General features: G+C 34.8%; 1 protein-coding gene across 7 annotated transcripts in view; it reads right to left on the minus strand.

Annotated features, from left to right (window-relative positions):
- Positions 1–20,214, minus strand: part of LOC124410408 (serine/threonine-protein kinase tousled-like 2) — a 34,731-nt gene that overhangs the window by 12,094 nt on the left and 2,423 nt on the right. For 3 of the 7 annotated variants that reach the window (XM_046888748.1, XM_046888747.1, XM_046888746.1), the window contains exon 2: positions 9,772–9,857. The exons of 2 other annotated variants lie outside the window; for them this stretch is intronic. In XM_046888748.1, the coding sequence (XP_046744704.1) occupies positions 9,772–9,857 (86 nt within the window). Of the gene's footprint in view, positions 1–831; positions 922–9,771; positions 9,867–20,214 lie in introns of those variants that run through there. 2 more of the 7 variants (XM_046888750.1, XM_046888749.1) reach the window with 2 other exon arrangements.

Consider the following 20,214-nt stretch of genomic DNA (forward strand, 5'->3'; position numbering starts at 1 on the left):
TAATTCAGGAAAGATATAACTGTCCAAAAAGTTTATTTCAAATAATTTCAATTTATCGACGAAAAAAAGTAAACTTATTACCTTAAAAAATCATTTCTAATTCCCATGATAGAAAAGTGTATACATTTTCAGTTTTTTTCATGACCCCTTTTAAATTTCCTGAAATTTCCACATTTTTTCACGTGTGTGGCCACCCTGGTCAATCTATACACATCTATAATATTCTCATACATTGATAATAATTTCATTAATATTCGCCCACCCGATATGCAGATAAATTAATTAAACAGTTCGCATCACCGTATTAGTTACGAAACAGCGATAATTATATAATGCATCACATGCCTTATTGTTAAACGAACGAAAAGTTCAAATTCACGTGTATAACTTCATCAGTTCCGTACCTTCAATATATATATATATATATATATATATTCCCGCGAGTAGAATTACAATCAAAAGTGTAAATATAGGGATATCGTTCAAGTTCCCGGTTATAAACAATTAGTTTCTCATCGACGACGTCGTTGGTCATCTATTCAAACTGTAGACTCGAAACTGTCAACACCTCTACGTTATTTCCTCATGCATCGTCACGTGTCCTTCTCTTCAAATCTCAAGATACACCTTTTTTCTTTCCTAACCTTGGCCGAGTATATATACGTCACGTGAAATGTTTTTGATACAAGTTTTCGAAACGCGTTATATAAAAATACGTGCATTGAATCCATCCATATTACTATATGCATGATATATATATATATATATATATATATATATATATATATATATATACACACACACATATATTCATGTACTATTCGTATATACCTGCAGAGGTTGTGACGTCACCGCGGGCAGACGACACACGGCCATCGCCATCGACTGTACTGGAATAAGTATCCACTTTTTCTCGCACTTTCTGCCTTCTTCGCCTCACAATAATCATGCAGTTTTCCCTTACACTGTTCGCGATCCGTTGTATTATCCGCATTAGAGTATAAATAAACCCGCGTACAATTGTTCGATAAAAAGAGGCCAAGACTTGACAAAAAATAAAAAATAAGAAAAAATGAAAAAAAAAAGAACGACAAAATACGAGACGTTGAAGAAAGTAGGATGAAGAAAAGAAGAGAAAAGATAAGAAAGAAAAAAAAAAAAAAAAAAAAAAACGACAACAACAACCAAATTAAACACAGGTAAAATTCGTAATTTGATACAGACCATGTGTATCAATAGTCCTTGAAACAGTTGTTATCATGTCGTACGCGTGCATCGGCAAAATAAAAAAAATAAAATAAAAAAATTAGACTAGAAGAGCGTACCAAGAGTGAAAAGAAAGAAAGAAGGTAGTAGGTAAGGAAAAAAACAAAAATAAAAAAAAAAAAAAAACAATGGGAATGCAAGATTTGACGAAACTAAGCGAACAGGAATCCAATCCTGTATATTGCAATATGTAGCCCGTTGTAAGACATCGCGACAACGTTTTCACCATACACGTATGTATAGGAGTTAAAGTTATACTAGAGCAGGAGTGTGCGGAAGAAGACCGAGCAGTAGATACTTGCTGATCGTGAGAGAGTCTTAACAACAACCAACAACCAACAACAACAACAACAACAACAACAAGTGTCGAGGTCGTCGCGCACGCGATCCTACCAAGCGAGTAGAAAGAACTGCGCTGCGCGAAAAGGTATCCCTACTCCAGCACATATTATACTTCCTTCTACACAGTGTATAACCTATGTATGTATGTATACACATAACCTCTCCTCCGATTCTTTGCAACCGAGGAACCACCAACCCCCCGCGTTATACCCAGAACGTCCGTCCAATCGGACCGGCAACACCTCCTCCTACGCAACCCCTTCGCATACGGGACTCATCTTTGGACTATACGCATATTCCTATATACATACTATAGAGGAAACTTGATCAATCGTCGCTTATTATCATACGACCAAGAAGACTTACCTAATACAGAAATAATATATGCTTTATAAACTGAAAGAAAGTGTCCACCGAAAAAAAAAAAAAAAAACGAACGAATTTTTACGAATATTACATGTATATAATAACATTGATTAAACGAGTCACGTCGGATCAGAATATGGTGCTAACGCGAACAGAAAGAACAGAAGAACTGAAAGATTCAGGAATCCTTCAACTTGTCGCTTTCTTTCAAATGCGAAAAATTTTCTTGCTACAAACAACGCCATTTTTATTTTACCTACTCTATTTCACGGACACTCTTTATACACACATACTCTCAACACACGGACATAGACCTCCCCAGCACCATCTAACCCCCCCCCGATACCTATACTGTACCGCAACCGTCGCCGTCGCAGCCGCCCGCTGCCGCCTCCGCTTTTGCCGCAGCGTTGAACACGGAGCATTACACAGGTTGAATGTTACAGATATCGCTGTTAAGGTTACAGATCGGTGTTGACACCAATCACGTACCTACCGACGCAACGTAACGTAACGTAACGTAACCTGTGTTGTATAAATGCATACATACGTATACCTATAATATACCATCAAACCGCGAATGCACAAGCAATGATGGAAAGAGATCTTTTCATAGCTCCTTTCTCTCTTTCTCTCGGAGATCCCGCGACAAGCAGCAGAAGCAGAAGCAGAAGCAGCAGCAGCGGCATAAGCCTTCCTCCACACAGCCGGCGCGCGGTACATACTTACTATCGAAGGATCAATACACAAGAGAGAGACCCTCCTCGGGGGAAAGGGGGGAGGGAGGAGGAACGAGGTGGGTCCAAGGGTGAATGAGAGAGAGAGAGAGAGAGAGAGAGAGAGAGAGAGAGAGGATGACGATGGGGTGAGGTTGGGAGGGACATGTACCAACTTGCCGAGAGAACTCGTCCGTCGTCCATCCGTCGATCTACCATATTATCGAGCAAATAGCCTGGGTCATGCGTATAGCATCTGTTAAACACCTCCGCATATTATATATACATGCACACATATATATATATATATATACACACACAAAAAAGTTAGACGTACGTGTAGGTATGTAAATATATATACATATGTATATTTGCAAAATTGTATTGGGTATAATAAACACCCTTTCCACCTTCTATACCTAACATGTCTAACAATTAAGGCAAAACTTAGGGTCGAATAGCGCCGCGTAGTGGTTACATCTACATATATATATATATATATATATCAAATATAGTGGTGTGTATATATACATATATATAGGGTTCAAGACGCGGATGATGGCGTCGAAGTTGCGTATGGGTGTAACATAGGTGCGCGAAACGGCGAGACATAACCTCGAAACAGATAGTCGCGAGGACTTTGGTTCTTGGCACATCCTCTTCGGTGGTGTGTATATATACATATATATATAAAGCCATAAGAAAGAAGAAGAAGAAGAAGATGACTTCGATGATCGGCATCGTTATACAAGTCGAAGCAGAATCAACAGACCGATTGTAAATATCGCTACTGTCGTCTTCTGCAGTGTCGCGACGATTGAACGAAAAACGCGTTTCTTCTTCTTCTTCTTTTCCTTCCTTCTTTGCCTTCTTCATCGTCGTCTTCGTCGCTTAGTCACTGCGCGGTGTCTGTATATAAATAGATAATTCGTTCTTGCCGAGCGATATAGACGACAACGATGGTACGCATATGATAAGCGTAGTTATAATAGTTATAATAGTTACATACGCACACTGTCTACAAGTGTAGTTTTACAGATATATATAGCTATTCGAAGAGAGTGACAACAGGTCTCTCTCACTTACATTATACGCAATACTGCAAGTTTCTGAATATGTATGCGTGTGTGCGTGTGTGCCTGTATTATTATTATTAATTCGGCAGAATTATATGCATTATAAACACACATGTGCTTACAATGTTATATGTGTTATCATTGGCGGTAACTGAAAACAACCCCCTCGCCCCTCCCGCAATCCCAATCACTTTCGAAACGCGTTTACTAACCACAATAATCGTGTAATTAACACCATCAAAAGTTCACCTCATCCTTTCTATCTCGTACGGAATTATTTGTACGTTGCCTATAATACAAACCTACAATAATAATAATAATAATATTAAACAGTAGCATTGTAGACCCAACGTGATAAAACTTGTAGTTAAGACAGAGCGGTCCTAAACGTTAACAGATAAAATTTGTACGACGTCACCACACTGTTCAGCTCATAGCTCATATATATATATATATATATATATATAAAATATAAACATGACGAACGATACGCGACGGAAGGTGATGAAGCAGGAAATAACGTCGTCAGCAAGGACCACGTCGACTTGTAGATTCGTGACTCCCTGCAGTTTTCGAGCTACAATTCACCGTAGTATAGGTGTCGCCGGCTGTTTCTAGCTAGCCCGTACAACACATACGTATAATAAGTATAACTACGTGCCGTCTAGCTACTTATTCATACCTCTACGTACTCGCGTATCTACGTAGTTATAACGGACGTTTCTTATTCTATGCACATACACACATACACACACACACACACACACATACACATACAATGGCTTTCCAAAGGGTTGGAGGTTAGGTTTACGTGTGTGTTCGCGCTTGTGTATGTATAAATACACATACTCTATAGGGCGGGGGTTAAAGCTTGAAGGAGTCAATATTTCGAATATCCGATGCATCGAAATTTCAAACATACGAATGTACAAGCATTAACGTAAAAAGAATTGTTCAACATTTTGACTTTTTTTTTAAACTGTAACTAACTAGTTAACTATAATTTTTAGTCGTTGAATACTTTGGAAAATTAAAATTTCAGCCAATTAATCATTCGTTATATCATTTTCGCACGTTTGAAATATCGACTCCTCCAAGTTTTTACCCCCCACCCATACTATATACATACTATACATATACACACACACACACACGCACACACACGTATAGATTCGTGAGAAAGATAGAAAGAGATGGAGAGAGAGCATTGCATATATAATAACACATTTCGCAGGGTAGATACATACGTACGTACGTACGTACGTACATGTGCATACTTTAAGGAGGAGAAGGAGGAGGAGGAGGTATAACGTCGATACGCGGCGGGGTGGTCCGCCGATTCACGTGGTGCATTACAGGATTCCCAAGCCTTTCGACTCGTTTGCCGTCGACGCTAGGCGAGGCGAAGCGACGGAAACCAACGAGAGAGGCCTACGAAGGACGCGAATCGTTCGGCCAGGGTATACGCCGTGTGTACTGCATATATACTATACCATACTATACCATACTATACTATACTATACTATACTATACTATACTATACTATACTACACTATACTATACTATACTATACCCCTACAGCATAGAGGTACTCCTCTCAACGTATTTGCTCTCGGACAAAACGCGACGTTGCGACGTATAACCCGGGTGGCGGGTGGCGGGTGTCGTCCCGTGGGTTGTACCGACAGTTCTGCCGCCCGGGCGGCCGTCAGGAATGGAGGATAATACAGGTCCCCCTCAGGAACGACGGTGGGATCTAGGAGGTTCGTTCGCGCCTCACGGGAACTCGAAACTCGAAACTCGGGATGCGATGCGTGGATGTAACCCGCGGCTGAGTGACCGACCCGTGCCGGTGCGCGGTGTGAGATGTTTGACCGACGTTATTACGCGAATGAAAATTGTTTTTTATTAGTATCGTCAGATGGAATGTGTAAATAATAATAATAATAATAATTGGCAAATGTAATTTTTTTTCTTCTTTTTTTTCTTTTCTTTTTTCAATTCAACGTTGAAATTGACGCGTGACGTCACAGTGTGATTTGGATATATAGATTACATACATGATAAAACAATGTGAAAATTGTGTTTAACATTGTTACGTCACGCTGAATTTTCGACGTTGCTAGGTATATCTTTGTTAATTAACGTTGAATTGAAAAATGAAAAAAATCACCTGTCAATTATTTTTTTTTACACATTCTATCTGACGATAATAATGAAATTTTTTATTCGCATAGATAATTGTATATATATATATACATATATGTGTTTGTCAGTGATGCTACGATTGTGTGAATCTCTTCTTCAACTATTCGCGGATAATTATGAATTTTAAATTATTAAAATTAAAAAACAAATAAGGAGTGAAATTTTTTTTTTTTTTTTTTTTTTTCAAATTTGCCGCCATTTCTTTCAGGCTAAAGGTTCGACGATTGATTGATCGACTGACAGGTTAATACACCGTGCAAATCGCACGCACGAATTAGCGCCGTTTGCATCTTATTCCGAATACTGCCGAGCTTATACGAACCGCGTCGATTCATTCGTTGCATTATTTAACACAACGATTTGATATTGAAAAAGAAATTAATTTCGAGGTTAGAGTGTGATTCGAACGTGAGGATAAGCTTGTATAATTTTTTTAGAAGAAAAAAGAAAACAAAAGCAAAAAAAAAAAAATGTTGCAAAATCAATTGAACACAATGAAGTGAAAAATCTTTAATTTCAACGCCTGACTTGCCTGCCGTACCTATCCTCACAGTTTTTTCTACAGAAGAGTAAAGTGAAAACAGAACAACGAGACGAGTAACCAGAAATCAAATTAAACCTCTCATCGAGTTTCGTTAAAGATAGTTTCAATGAAAACTTGCCACAACGTACGTTCGTTCAACCGTATGAAAAACAAATCGGCAAATTTTACTCAAATAAAATGGAACAATAATAATTGAAAGTGAACAGATAAAAAAATAAATAAACAAACAAGTTTTTCGCTAAAAAATCATCATCATTCATGAAATTCGTTATACCTGAATAACAATTCCAAGTACAACATAACATTGAAGCTCTGAGAATGTTTTCGAATATGCTTATTATACACGAGAATCCTTATAATATTACTTTGGCGTTGAAATTCAACATGGCGGTCTGGATAGCCAACAACGCCGTTTGTAAGTTAGCCTTGGAACCTCGAATCCATTCCCCTCCTTACACCCTTACTCTTGATAATACCGTAAATTTCTTTATCGTACGTGTTGTTATTATTATTATTATTATTATTATTATCATTATTTGAAACATCGATGACTGCGATTTAAATACTTAATACCATCGTAATAATATTATCACTCGTTGTTAATAATACTTGTTTGAAATTTATCATCCGCTTAAACACACACACACACACACACACACACACACGGATCAGACACCGTTATCGATTGCCGGTGAACCTATCTCAGTGTTTGCTGCACCAACAGCAGTAGCAGCAAGCAAGTATGTAAACCATGTTCACGACGGTCATATATGAATGAATGATATTATCTTAATTATAAAACGTTACTTGTTGGAAAAATGAGAATGAAGAAAAGTATATACTCGACATATTATTCCCTTATTAACAATACCGACATCTTCGTTATCTTCGTCATCGATGCTGTCATTTTCAAAGATTACAATTCGGATCATACAGACACATTAGACACGTACAAACGTTATGAAAAATTTACGAACAAACTAAAAAAAAACGAAGAAACGGAAAAACAAAACCCTAGAAAACTTCGCAATTCATCTAAATCTACATTAAATACAACAAGTAACATTTTATTTCAGATGATTTGCTCTCGAAGCGAAAACTGCGGCTGTAAAATTTTTTGCCGTGTTACGCGAATGAAGAGAGAAAAAATAAATAAATAAAATATGAAAACAAAAAACGAAACAACAAAAACAATCTAAAATCGATCAAATCCAAGATAGAAACTGGGAATAAACCAGGTAACCGAAAAAAGGTGCCCCGGTATTCCCCTAACGTTGGTGTTGCACAAACTATAGACGCGAGCGGGTGGTCACGTGACGTGACAACAGAGTCGTACCCTGTAACGTATATGTAGTTAGGCATATATGTATGTACGTACATAGGTATATACATGCAAGAGAATGGCAGGAATAAGTCGATGATCAGCCACACCTTGCCTGCGCCTTACGTTAGCTTACCGGCTCAGCAGTACCGTCAGTTAGTTAGTCAGTCAGTCAGTCAGTCAGTTAGTTAGTTAGTTAGTTAGTTAGTTAGTTAGTTAGTTAGTTAGTTAGTTAGTTAGTTAGTTAGTCAATCAGTCACACCATGAATTACCTAATAAATTCGATGTGTATGATGAAAGGGTCATTATTATGTACACACCATGAATACCTATACATATATCATAAGAATCGAGAGAAAGAAAGTAAGAGAGAGAAAGAAAGAGTAAAGATAGTACGGATAATACTATATATATATATATATATATATATATATATATATATATATATATATATATATATATATAATGTTTTAAGAAACAACGAATCCAAGTAAAAAAAAATTTTTTTTGGGTAGTACGTATAAACAACAACATATATAACGAAAAAACGAAAATATACTCGTATGAAAACCATAACTTCTATCACTTAACTACGTGTATATATAATAACCAAACGACGAGGCGATATGAAAAAAGGCGGGATTTTCAAAACCTACTTGAAAGGAAGTAAGAAAGAAAGGAAGGAACGAAGAGGATATAAGAACAGGATTCGGTTTACGATTAGCGCGCTCTTCCCGTAACCGAAGAGGAGAGAGGAGAACTGGTTGTGTGGTTAAGCCATGAGTATATTGTGTAGCAAGGTGGGTAAGAAGGTAGGTGGTTATAGTTCGTTCTGGTTCTCTTTCTCCATCGCCTTCTCCTTCTCCTTCTCCTTCTCTCTTTCTCTACTGTGTTACTCCTCTCAAGAAGGCGCGCACCACTCGCGGAATCGAATGCGGGAGCGGAACGTTTCCGTTTCCGGGCACTCTCGCCCGGCAGTAGTGACGGTGGAGCTGGAGGTGGATTCAAAATGGCGTAGAATTGCAGATGTGGGGATGACGAAGGGAGAACTAGGGTGGGGGTGGGTCGAGGTAATCCGATGGTGAAATTGAAGAAACGAATTGAGAAATGACGATCGAGAGGCATATTTCCCGAGAAGATAGACATAGATATATATGACAAGAACAGCATAGATTATATAAATTTTATGAGAATATACCTACGACGCACGCGGCTGTTATTATATCCTGTAACTTTTATAGATTTGAGTTCCACGTATCCGGTGTTGAGGTTAGGAATTCGAAAAGTTTTATTCGAGGTCGACGAAACTTCCGAGTAAAAAGAATCCAAACTCTTAAGACTGTACAAGAAAGTTTCGAACGGTCGTCGTAAAAAGAATCGACGTTTCGTATTTCCGAAATGCAAGATTTTCGAAAATTTAAATATTACTGTATACGATACGTAGCAAAGTTACAAAAAGTATAAAAATTCCTTTAAATAAATTTTTCATGAATTAAAATACCTATAGTATTAAAATGTATTCGCGTGTAAAAAAAATCCTGACGTAACAACATCGAAAATCCATAAAAACAAAGAAAGTTGAAATTGTTAAAATTCAACCTAACCAGATATTCATCATTCATTCATTTTTCGGTCACATTCGAAACTTTCATACATATATCGATCAAAGTTTCGTTTCTTGACTTAAAATTTCGTCAGCAAAAAAAAAATTGAGAATTCTTCTCGCTTTGCAAAGATTCTAAATTCGAAATTTCAACCCCGTCCCGTGTAATACATGCATGTACACAGTAACACCGTAGGCAAGGCGATAAAGTCGCTTTCTTCTTTATCAATAGATCATTGCCGCATCGCATCGCGAGGATAAGAAACCCACTAACTGCAGCCGCGTTGCAGGATCGCGAGACGAAATAAGCATATACTGTATATTCTCACCCTCGCTCCGAGAAAACGGGCTTCCAGCAATTCCTGCTTCCTGGGGTCCAGGGCAGCTTGAAAGTGCTCCATCTTGACTCCAGCGCCTGCAACAGGAGTTCAAACGCGTCACTCGCCTTCCATCTTCTTTCTTTTTCACTTTCTTTCTTTTTTTTTTCCCAAAACAAGACATTTACTAAATCATTTTTTCGCCAAGTAAATTGCACGATTTCTTCCAATCACATTCTCTCTCTCCCTCTCGTTCTCTTCTCTCGTCGCATTAATATTTTCTCTTCTCTTTCTCTTTTTTTTTTTCTATACATTTATCATTCATCTTTTCTCTTCCTCGGTTTCTTCTTCTTTCTTTCTTTTTTTCTTTCTCTTTTTCTTTCTTTCTCTTGTTTAGTTCGTCAAGTGATGTTTCATAATCATATCCTATATTTTACTTGATTTTTACAACCTTTAAGTAGAAAAGATCTTAACTAACGCTGAGGTGAAGAAGAAAATATTATGTAAAATAACTACAAAAAATTTATAACACCGTTTTTAACCAAGATAAACTGACAAGAACACAACTTGTACCACGAGTGAAATAATTGTTATCTCACAGTTTTCTCTTGTCATTAAATAATACCCAAAACGGTTGAATCAAATATGTGTATCAAGTATTGGGTCTTTGGATTGAGAAAAAAAAACAAAAAAAAAAATAAATAAATAAAAAAATATCAGATTCTCACACCGCATTTTTGCAAATCAGAAAGAAACGAAAGATTATAATAATCGGCTAGTAATTGTTCGTTTTAAAAAAAAAATAAAAAAACAAAAAAAATAAATAAATAAATAAATAAAAAAATATCAGATTCTCACACCGCATTTTTGCAAATCAGAAAGAAACGAAAGATTATAATAATCGGCTAGTAATTGTTCGTTTTCAGAAAAAAATAAATAATAATAATAATAATAATAATAATAATAATAATAATAATAATAATAAACATTTTTACAACTTTTTCCTTAGTATCTGAAACCCAATTTTTTCCGGTCAAAACTCAATTCGGATTGAAGAAAAATATAAAATAGATAGAAAAAAAAAGAAAAAAAAAAGAAAAAAAAAATAGACAAGAGAAGAATTAAATTTGCCACCTTCAAAAAAATCATTCCCAATTTCCATGATGAAAATGGAAAAAAAAAAAAATAAATAATAATAATAAAACGGATATTTTCCGGTGCGTGCGTGTGTGACTGAAACCTCTCTTGTTCGCATGTAATATTTCGTTGTTGTCGAATTATTTGTATTAATTTCATCACTGTATAATACATAAATATATATTATATAAAATAAAATATATTATATGTATACATAAACGATAAAATTTTCATTACTATTATTATTATTGTTATTATTGTAAATTTCTCGCGCCGTAACAACGGTCAGCATCAGCATCAGCATCAGCATCAGCATCAGCATCAGCATCAGCATCAGCATCAGCATCGGCATCGGCATCAGCGGGATGAGCATCGCAAAAACTAACGCGCCCTTTGACCTCAATCTTACGGTTATACCAGAGGGTTAGAAATCAATAGGTAGACAGAGTGCAGAGCGAGCGAACGAACGAACGAACGAACGAACGAACGAAGGAAGGAAGGAAGGAAGGAAGGAAGAAACGAAGGAACGGACGAGAACACGGTATACTATATGTATCTGTACTAAATGTATGAATTTAGAAGAGAATTATAATTTCAAGATAAGTATACTATGGAAATGAATTTCTTTGGATTGGATTAAATGAAGAAATAAAAATTTTTAAATCCTCTCGGCTAAAATAAAATTGTAAAGTTTCCCGGACGGGAAGTTTATTTAAAAGTGAATAATCAGAAGAAATTTTTTATGTATTATGTTTTCAAATTTTACAGTTTGCATGATAACAATTGACAAGAGAGAGAGAGAGAGAAGAATAAGCTGCTCTATACTGGCCACGAGCCAATCCTCGAACTTCCGGTTATCATATACTGCAGGTTCCAAGTGCATAGAGTAAAAAGAAAAACAAATAATATTCAAATCGAATTTTGAAGAAAAAATTTAGATCCGTGATTAGAGCTTTTAAAGTCTTCGGATATTTATATATATTACATTGAAAACATGACGATATTTTTTATTTTTTTTTTAATTTATTTTGAACCACAATCATGGATCCACCGCGAGAAATTTTGGAAGTCAGATTTTGGATTTTTTTTTTTTTTTTTTTTTTTTTTCATCGATGACGTGAAAAACCTCCGCCTACGAATTAATTCTATGAAAATCGTAATACTTTTAGACTTTTTTCCACCATAATGGATGATCGCGATTTTGGATTACGTAATAATTCTTCAGATTCAAATTCAAATATTTTTAGTTTTATTTTCAGCTTATCGAATGCGTCAAATTTAAATTTCGCGATCAGAAATCATTCTCCAAACTTCGAAACTTTGAAATCTAGTGAAAAATCAACTTTTCATTTTCGGAATCATTATACAATAACCACCATTTTTTTCCCCAATCAAAACAGAAAAACGAGAGAAGCACCGGGGGGGGGGGTTAAAAACAAATAAATAAAATAAAACAAACAAAATAAAGAGACGACGAAATACAATCGAGAAAATCTAAAACTATGAATTGAAATTGAAACGATTAAATGAAGCATTACATCATCACGTCTACTTTTCAAATCATAATGTAATTGCGCAATATATACATACATACATACATATATATATATATATATCTACACGTAGTTATGTAGGTAGTATACAGTAGAGGAACTGTATCGTTACGATGACGTCGAGACAGGCGTCGACGTCGGCTTCACTCTCTTTGTTTGTGTGTCGTGTGTGTCTGTGTGTGTGTGTGAAAATTTTTTCCAACCAGTCGGTATGGTAAATAGCAGAAAGCGCCGAATACCGCTTTTACAATTAGCCGACGATATATGTAATATAGTAGAGCGGAAGGAGAGAACCACGTGGATAGTGGAGTTGACGTTCAGCGCTATCTAGCGAATTCCCTAGAAATTGAAATACGTCTTCTAATGCTGCTGCATGCAACCTGCACGCCGCGAATACTTTCTTCGTATCGTATTTAATACAATACAATATACAATATAAATATATATATATATATATATAATACATACATACATACAACATTTGTTGCGCGACAAAAATTTTGTATAGTGACAAAAATTCAACGCCGCCATCTTATCACCTCCACAATAGTATTTTCATCGCATGTACGATATAAGTACAAATATGTACGGATGATGAAGCAGGTTTACGAAAAATTTTTTCACTCGATTTGACCCATTTTTTTTTTCTTAAATGTACCGCTAAGTGAAAAAGATGAAAAAAAAAAACAACAAAATGACAATAATATTGACAACAACAAATTAAACTTCGACAGGACAGTTTAAACGTTAGAATTGAATGAAGTAAAAAAGGAGAAAAAAAAAAAAAAATTGTCTCATATTCACCAACAGAAATGTAAAGATATATATATATATATATATATATATATATATATATAAAATACAAATTTATACATAAACTACACCTGATCAAACATTCAATTTTTCGTTTAGTATTTATGTCATGTATATAATATATATATACGCATGCGGCACAGGTTTTTCTTTATAGAAACCGTGAATGAATGTCGATTGAGAAAAATATCGATAAGAGATTATCGGCGAGTACCCGAGAAAGAAAAGAAGAACGAACGAACGAACACCCCCCCCCCCCCCCCCCAAACAACAAGAACAAAAAAACAATCAAAGGAGAATAAAAATCATCTCAACGACAACGAGGACGATAATAATGGCGGCGATGTAATCGAAAAACGCAGATGTTTAGATGATGGCTATGAAAATACACGACGACGACGACGACGACGACGACGACGACGACGACGACGACGACGACGACGACGACGACGAAGATGATGATGACGAGGAGAAAACGAGGATGATAAAAACAAATAATTACAAAAACTATCGAAACGTAAAGAAAAAAAAAAAAAAAAAAAAACAGACGACATTATTAAACGCTGTATAATCGGAAATACACGATGCGGGATCACGACGGGTGTTATATATTTTTACTTACGGAAAAGTACCTCCATTTTCATACGGCGACCAAGCGATTTAATAGGAAAAAGATGAAAATTGTTGTTGAAATATGGAGGGGGAGAATAAATAAAAAAATAAAAAATAAAAAAACAACACGAACACTCCCTCGTATAATAATATAACAACTACAACATATATACACATCCACTCGGCGTGGATACACTTTCACATAATGTTTAAATACAAGTTTATTAGCGATATTTTAATACCGAAAAAACATATATACCGCGAGTTATTTACAATAATTACTATAATGATAAAATAAAATTATTCTTTCACTTTAGACCGAAACTTATCTGATTGTTCAACAATCTTATCATCGTCAAATTTTCGATTCGTTAAATCGTGAAACGAAGAATCGTTTAGACAGAAGAACGCTGTCTACGTCTTTAAGTCGTTGTCGTTTATTTATTCACTTTATTAAAAACTCAATAATAATCAGACATTATCCTGCATGTAAACAATACTCATGCTTCGCTAAAATGATATTCACGATATATAATGATGGATGACGAATCAGTAACGACGACACATATTTATTATTTACATCGCACGTACATATAATAACATAATCGAAAAACGTTTTTAAACGATCGAAATTCAGCTTCTCGGCATCGGCGAAGGACTCTTCTATATATACTGAACGCGGGATATGACTACACACCGTCGTGATGTAGAGAAGAGTAGAGAAGAGGAGAGGAGAGGAGAGGAGAGGAGAGGAGAGGAGAGGAGAGGAGAGCCACGTACGTACGGAGGACAAAGAACCTTGTACAGGATCGCAATAGAAGGAGAGAAGATGGAGACGCGAAAGAATTATATTTCAGACTGGGAGTTGAGGGTCAGGTTATGTTAGGTTAGGTTAGGTTAGGTTAGGTTAGGTGAAGTGAGGTTAGGTTAGGTTGGTCGGTAGTGCCGAGGAAGGTGGCTCTGGGTATAGGAAAAAGGGAGGAGGGCAAGGCAAAGCAAGGCAAGGCAAAGCAAGGCAAGGCAAGGCAAGGTACCTACGCTGCTACACCTGGACTGGAATCTCTGGACTACTTGCGTTAATTTTCAACCCCCCCCCAAAGCCTCGGTTTTCCTCCCTCCAACATATTTCTGCATTTCTGCTGAAACGTACCCTCGGACTGTACCTACCACTGACGAGCGTTTTTGTTGGCAAAATGAAAAGTAAAACCAAGAGGTTTAATATATTTTTGGCGGTGAAATTCTTCCAATTCGAATTTACGGATACAGAGATCTGTATGAAAAAAAAAAAAAAAACGGAAAAGAAGAGAAAATTTTATGAAACGATATTTTTATTTTCTTTCTTTCTTTCTTTCTTTCTTTCTTTTCCTCTGTTATAAGAGTATTGTTATTATCATTATTATTATTATTATTATTAATCGGTGAAAAAATCCAAGGTTCAGAACATCGTCGAAATTTTCAAAGAAACGAAAAGTCGATTTGTAGAATTGGTTTTCTTTTTTTTTTTTTTTTAAACTGAAGATGAAGAAAGTGAAAAAATTCATTACTGCGGAATAATTTTCAAAATGATCATCGAGTAGTAGTAGTTTTGTCTTATACGAAACGTGAGTACGTCGGTTGTTTCATTTTTTTTCTTTTTTTTTCTTCGTCTGCTTGTTAATTTTTTTTTTTTTTTTTTGCTCAATTTTCAGAAAATCCTGAAAATTGCGAAGAGAAACTAACGAATTTTTTTTTTTTTTCTAAAACATTGATCGTCGCAGTAACGTTACTGACTTTAACCTCAACAAAGTTTAGAATCTTTGAAATTTCTCTCGATAATGTAGAATCGTATTATACAGATTACGAGACGAGAATGAAGTTAGATAGTAATATTGAGGTTATGAATCATTACTGTACAATTTCTGAACGACTTTTAGGAAGTAGTTTTTAAAAATATAACCTCGATTGTGCCGTGACACGTTTTGACCTAATCTACGTTTCGTTTTTCTCCGCTACGATTGTTCTATATATTTTCAATATTCTGTGCTCGAACTTTCCACATTTTTAAATTATTCTACGATCAAGAAGATTATCGCGTCTATAAAAATTCGATATTCTGGTCATTTTATCGATCGGCGATTCTATTTTCTTATCCTGACCCCGAAAACACATATTTTATATGCATAATAACAACGTAAAGTAAATCAGTCCACCATGCATACTTCTCCGCATCTTTACGAGTCAATGTTCAAGATTTACTAAATCATTGTATAATAACAAAAAAAAAAAAAAAATATACTTCAAAATTTCGAAAAGTCGACTCATAGAAGGTGATTTTTAAAATCGCCCGATAACGACGGTTTCTTTTTTATCATCCCGAAGTCAACGTAACCAACTTCATCCTGATTGAAACGAGCCTGAATGAAATCGGAAAGAAGTCAACGGATTAATCAACCGCAAATCATTGATTGATAGAATCGGGATAAGCTTGAGAAGATAATGATGACGATGATGATGTTACGACGATCAATCTTCTTTACCGACCGCGTTAAACGTCGGTTATTTCATTTATCATTTCTCTCTGTATAACCGTCGTCGTTGAGACCCGGAAAAAAATCGGCAGCATCAGAGTAAAACATAACAACAACAATAATAATAATAATAATAATAATATTACCCGCAATTTGAGTTACTTGTACGTTAAAAATCGTTATGCAAGAATAAGTTTCGCGAGGATGAAGTTTGCGCAATAAACTTACTCTGACCGCGATGATGCGTGTTTGGAAAAAAATCGTTGCCTACGCCGCACCTTAAAGATTAGAATGTGCCGAAATTTATTAAACCATGTATAAACAAATAGAATTCACGCACGTTTCGAAGAGCTAATAATTTCAAATAATAATTCTAAATTCACGCAACGACGAATAAAAGTATTGAACTTTTACTTGGTCGGTAAAGACGGACTTGCGGCATCGTCTTAACTTAATTTCTGATTAAGTGTCTTGTCTACCATCTAAAAGAAATATACGATCAATAAAAATGCTCAATTCTTAAACGAGCCAGTATTAATTAATTCCCGTTAATTATATGATGATGTATAATTATTGTCGTCAGTAATCGTTGATATCTTTCAAATATTTTCTACATTCGTCGTCCCTACTAGTCTGAAATCTGATACGATCGGATAAAACTACTGTAGAAGAGGACGTCCCCACCACAAAAATTCTCTACAAATACGTATACTTACAAGTATTAGTAAATAAGTAAGTAAGTAAGTAAGTAAGTATTTATAAGACTTCCAATCCATCCCACGATTTGAAAATTAAATTATCGTATTATTATAGAATTATAAGGATACGAAAAAAAAAAAAAAAAAAAAAAAAAAAAAAAAATAGTACAAAACAATGAAATTTAAATAAAAAAGTAAACATAATAATAACAAAATAACAACAACAACAACAACGATTAGTTCAAAAAAGCATTAAAAATGTGAAACAAATATTATTACTACATCTTTTACATTCATTATCATGTAAATACGTTCAAACTTCCTCCTCATCGTCCATTGTTCCATACACTTTGAGGAATCAACAAACCACGACGAGTTTATACGTGTTACGTATATATATATATATATATATATACCCGTATGTATCAGATATAGAGTATCGTTAGAGAATACTTTCTTACCGACAACACGAAATTGTCGTCAGACGTACGGAGACACGTTCGATCAACAAAACCGCACGCGACTTGAGATAAGTATCATAAATAGGTAGGTAAGTATAAGTAAGACGACAATATCGATGACTCCGCTGGCGCTTATTTTATTGTTAAGTAATATTATCTGAACGGAATAATTTTGGTTTTTAGGATGGTAAAAAAAAAAAAATATACAATTTTTTTCTTTACTTCGCCTTCTTTCACTTACTCTCTTACTTAATAACGAGAAATAGACGAAAAATTAATAGAATAAAAAACCTGCGATGATTAATAATAATTAATAACAATATTCTTTCGAATCCCCCCCCCCCCCCCTCCCCCCTATTTATCCCCTGACATAAGGGCTGAGAAATAATGAAAATAAAAACAACAATAATTGTAAGCCAACGAAAAACGATGACTTTCTAATTTTTCATGTATATATATATATATATATATAGATACAAACATTATGCAAAATTATGATAAATTTTCCATCATTCGTCCGGGCGTTAAAATATCGACAATATCGACCATATATATATATATATATATGTATATATATATATATATAAGAGAATGGAATCGTGTAATTAAAAGTATAAGAATAACTGTTTGGAAAAAGTAAAGTGGAACTCTATCGTGACGAGCTGACTGATTGACCGATGATTGAATTTTTGAAAAGAATGATAATTATGCATACATATATATATATATATATATATTATATATATATAAATATATATATGTATAGTAAAAACGGTATTTTGTTAGAAATAACAAAGCTTATAATAAACCAGCATCGTCGTCGATCGCTGCGCGTCCAAGTTTCTCGTGACTTTAAGTCAAGATTACGAAAGATATAGGTAATTTCTTCTATTCGAAAAGCCATTAAAAGCGCGCGGCTGGAAAACACAACATTATTATTCTATGACCTGAATCACGATGAAGAAAATAAAGAAATGAGAAGAGAAAATGAGGAAAACCGCTTTTCGCACGCCGACATCTTCCGCGTATCTGCTCAACATGGTATTACCCGACAATTATTATTATTATTATTATTATTGTTATTATTATAACGTCATCCCGAGAGTTATTTCGCATATGGAACAGAAGTTGATGTACTTCGTTTTGATCATTCAATTCTTTCGGATAAAATTGTTATTTAACAGTTTCACAAATGTTCGAAAATCAATAAATTATACATATTTGAAAAACTTTAGATCTGTTCAAAGTTGTAATGAGAAAAAAAAATTGCAAAATAGTAATTTTTATCCAGCCCCCCCCCCCCCCCCCCCCCCCCCCGCCCCTCCCCCCGAAATTTCGATACGTTAACGTTACTAACTTAAATCTCTTGTTAATTCTTGATCGTTACGCGATCGTTGATAAAATTTCGCATGTATAATCTATCCTTGTATATGTAAGATTTATTGTAGTATAAGAATTGACGATGTTTTCAAGTATCTTTCCTTTGAATTTTTTCAAAACAAATAAATAAAGAGTCAAAAGGCCTTTGGAAGAAATCGATTGAATGAAAAACATTATTTTTTTCCCTCTAATATAACGATGATGAAAATATTATTGAATATCTATGATTAAAAATTAGTTTTTCAATTGCTTCTTTATTATTTTTTTTTTTTTTGCTTTTTTTTCAACATTTTAAACTACTCTCATGACACAAGTAATTAGCACCGGAACTCTTGAATGTATTATATCTGAGATATAAATATTGAGAAAACGGAAGAAAAAAGAAAATGATAAAAACGTAGGCGTAAGTAAATTCATCATCGTTACGCTGCATCTGTCTCAAGATGAGTGAAGTAAATAAGAAGCCTTAAAATACTATGAAAATAAGACAAAATACACATCCAAGAAGTAAAGTATATACAACTGAACGTAGTAATAACTCGTCGTTGTCGTCAGAGACACGCCTTCTAATCGTATCGAATGTTAGTAAATCACGATAATAAACATTTCATATATTGAATAAAATGAAATTTGTCCCTTTTATCGATTAGTTGAGGCTAGTAAAGTTTACGGGGGGGGGGGGGTTAAATAAATAAAAATTAATTTCCGAATGTATTTGAAGATGGTCAGATTTTAGAATATAAGTGTATTTTTATTTTTTGTTTTTTAGAAGAGTGAATCGTTTCATTAACTTTGCTGCATACTAAAATCTGATAAATTTTTCTCTACAGGGTTTTTGTTTCATTCTTTGTTTTTTACTTCAATTTATCAAACAACTTTCAATTTTATTCGCCAGTAAATCAGTCGGGGAAATGTATCGGCAAAGATCAGACGAACGATTGCATAATTGAGACAACGACACCGAAAGTGATTGATTGGAAAATTATGTTCATTTAGCGGGTTAGCTGATTGAAGGAGGAGGGAGAGAAAAACGAAAAATTCTCGACTTTCTCCTGCACTATAAAAATGGTTGTGTTGTGCAGCAAGGTGACGAAGAAATTTACATATTTATAATTTTGTCATTTGTTGTTCCTCTTTTCGTTTTTAAGTATACATAGAGTGTTTCAATCCCGAGTAAATAGAAAATCCTCGTATAATATAATGAAAGAATTATTAAAACACGTATACTAATCTGGAACATTTTACTAATCCACGTAAGTTTTATGAATGAACTTCGATGAAAGAAAAATGAGAT

Source organism: Diprion similis, chromosome 9, assembly GCF_021155765.1.
Source record: "Diprion similis isolate iyDipSimi1 chromosome 9, iyDipSimi1.1, whole genome shotgun sequence".
NCBI lineage: Eukaryota > Metazoa > Arthropoda > Insecta > Hymenoptera > Diprionidae > Diprion > Diprion similis.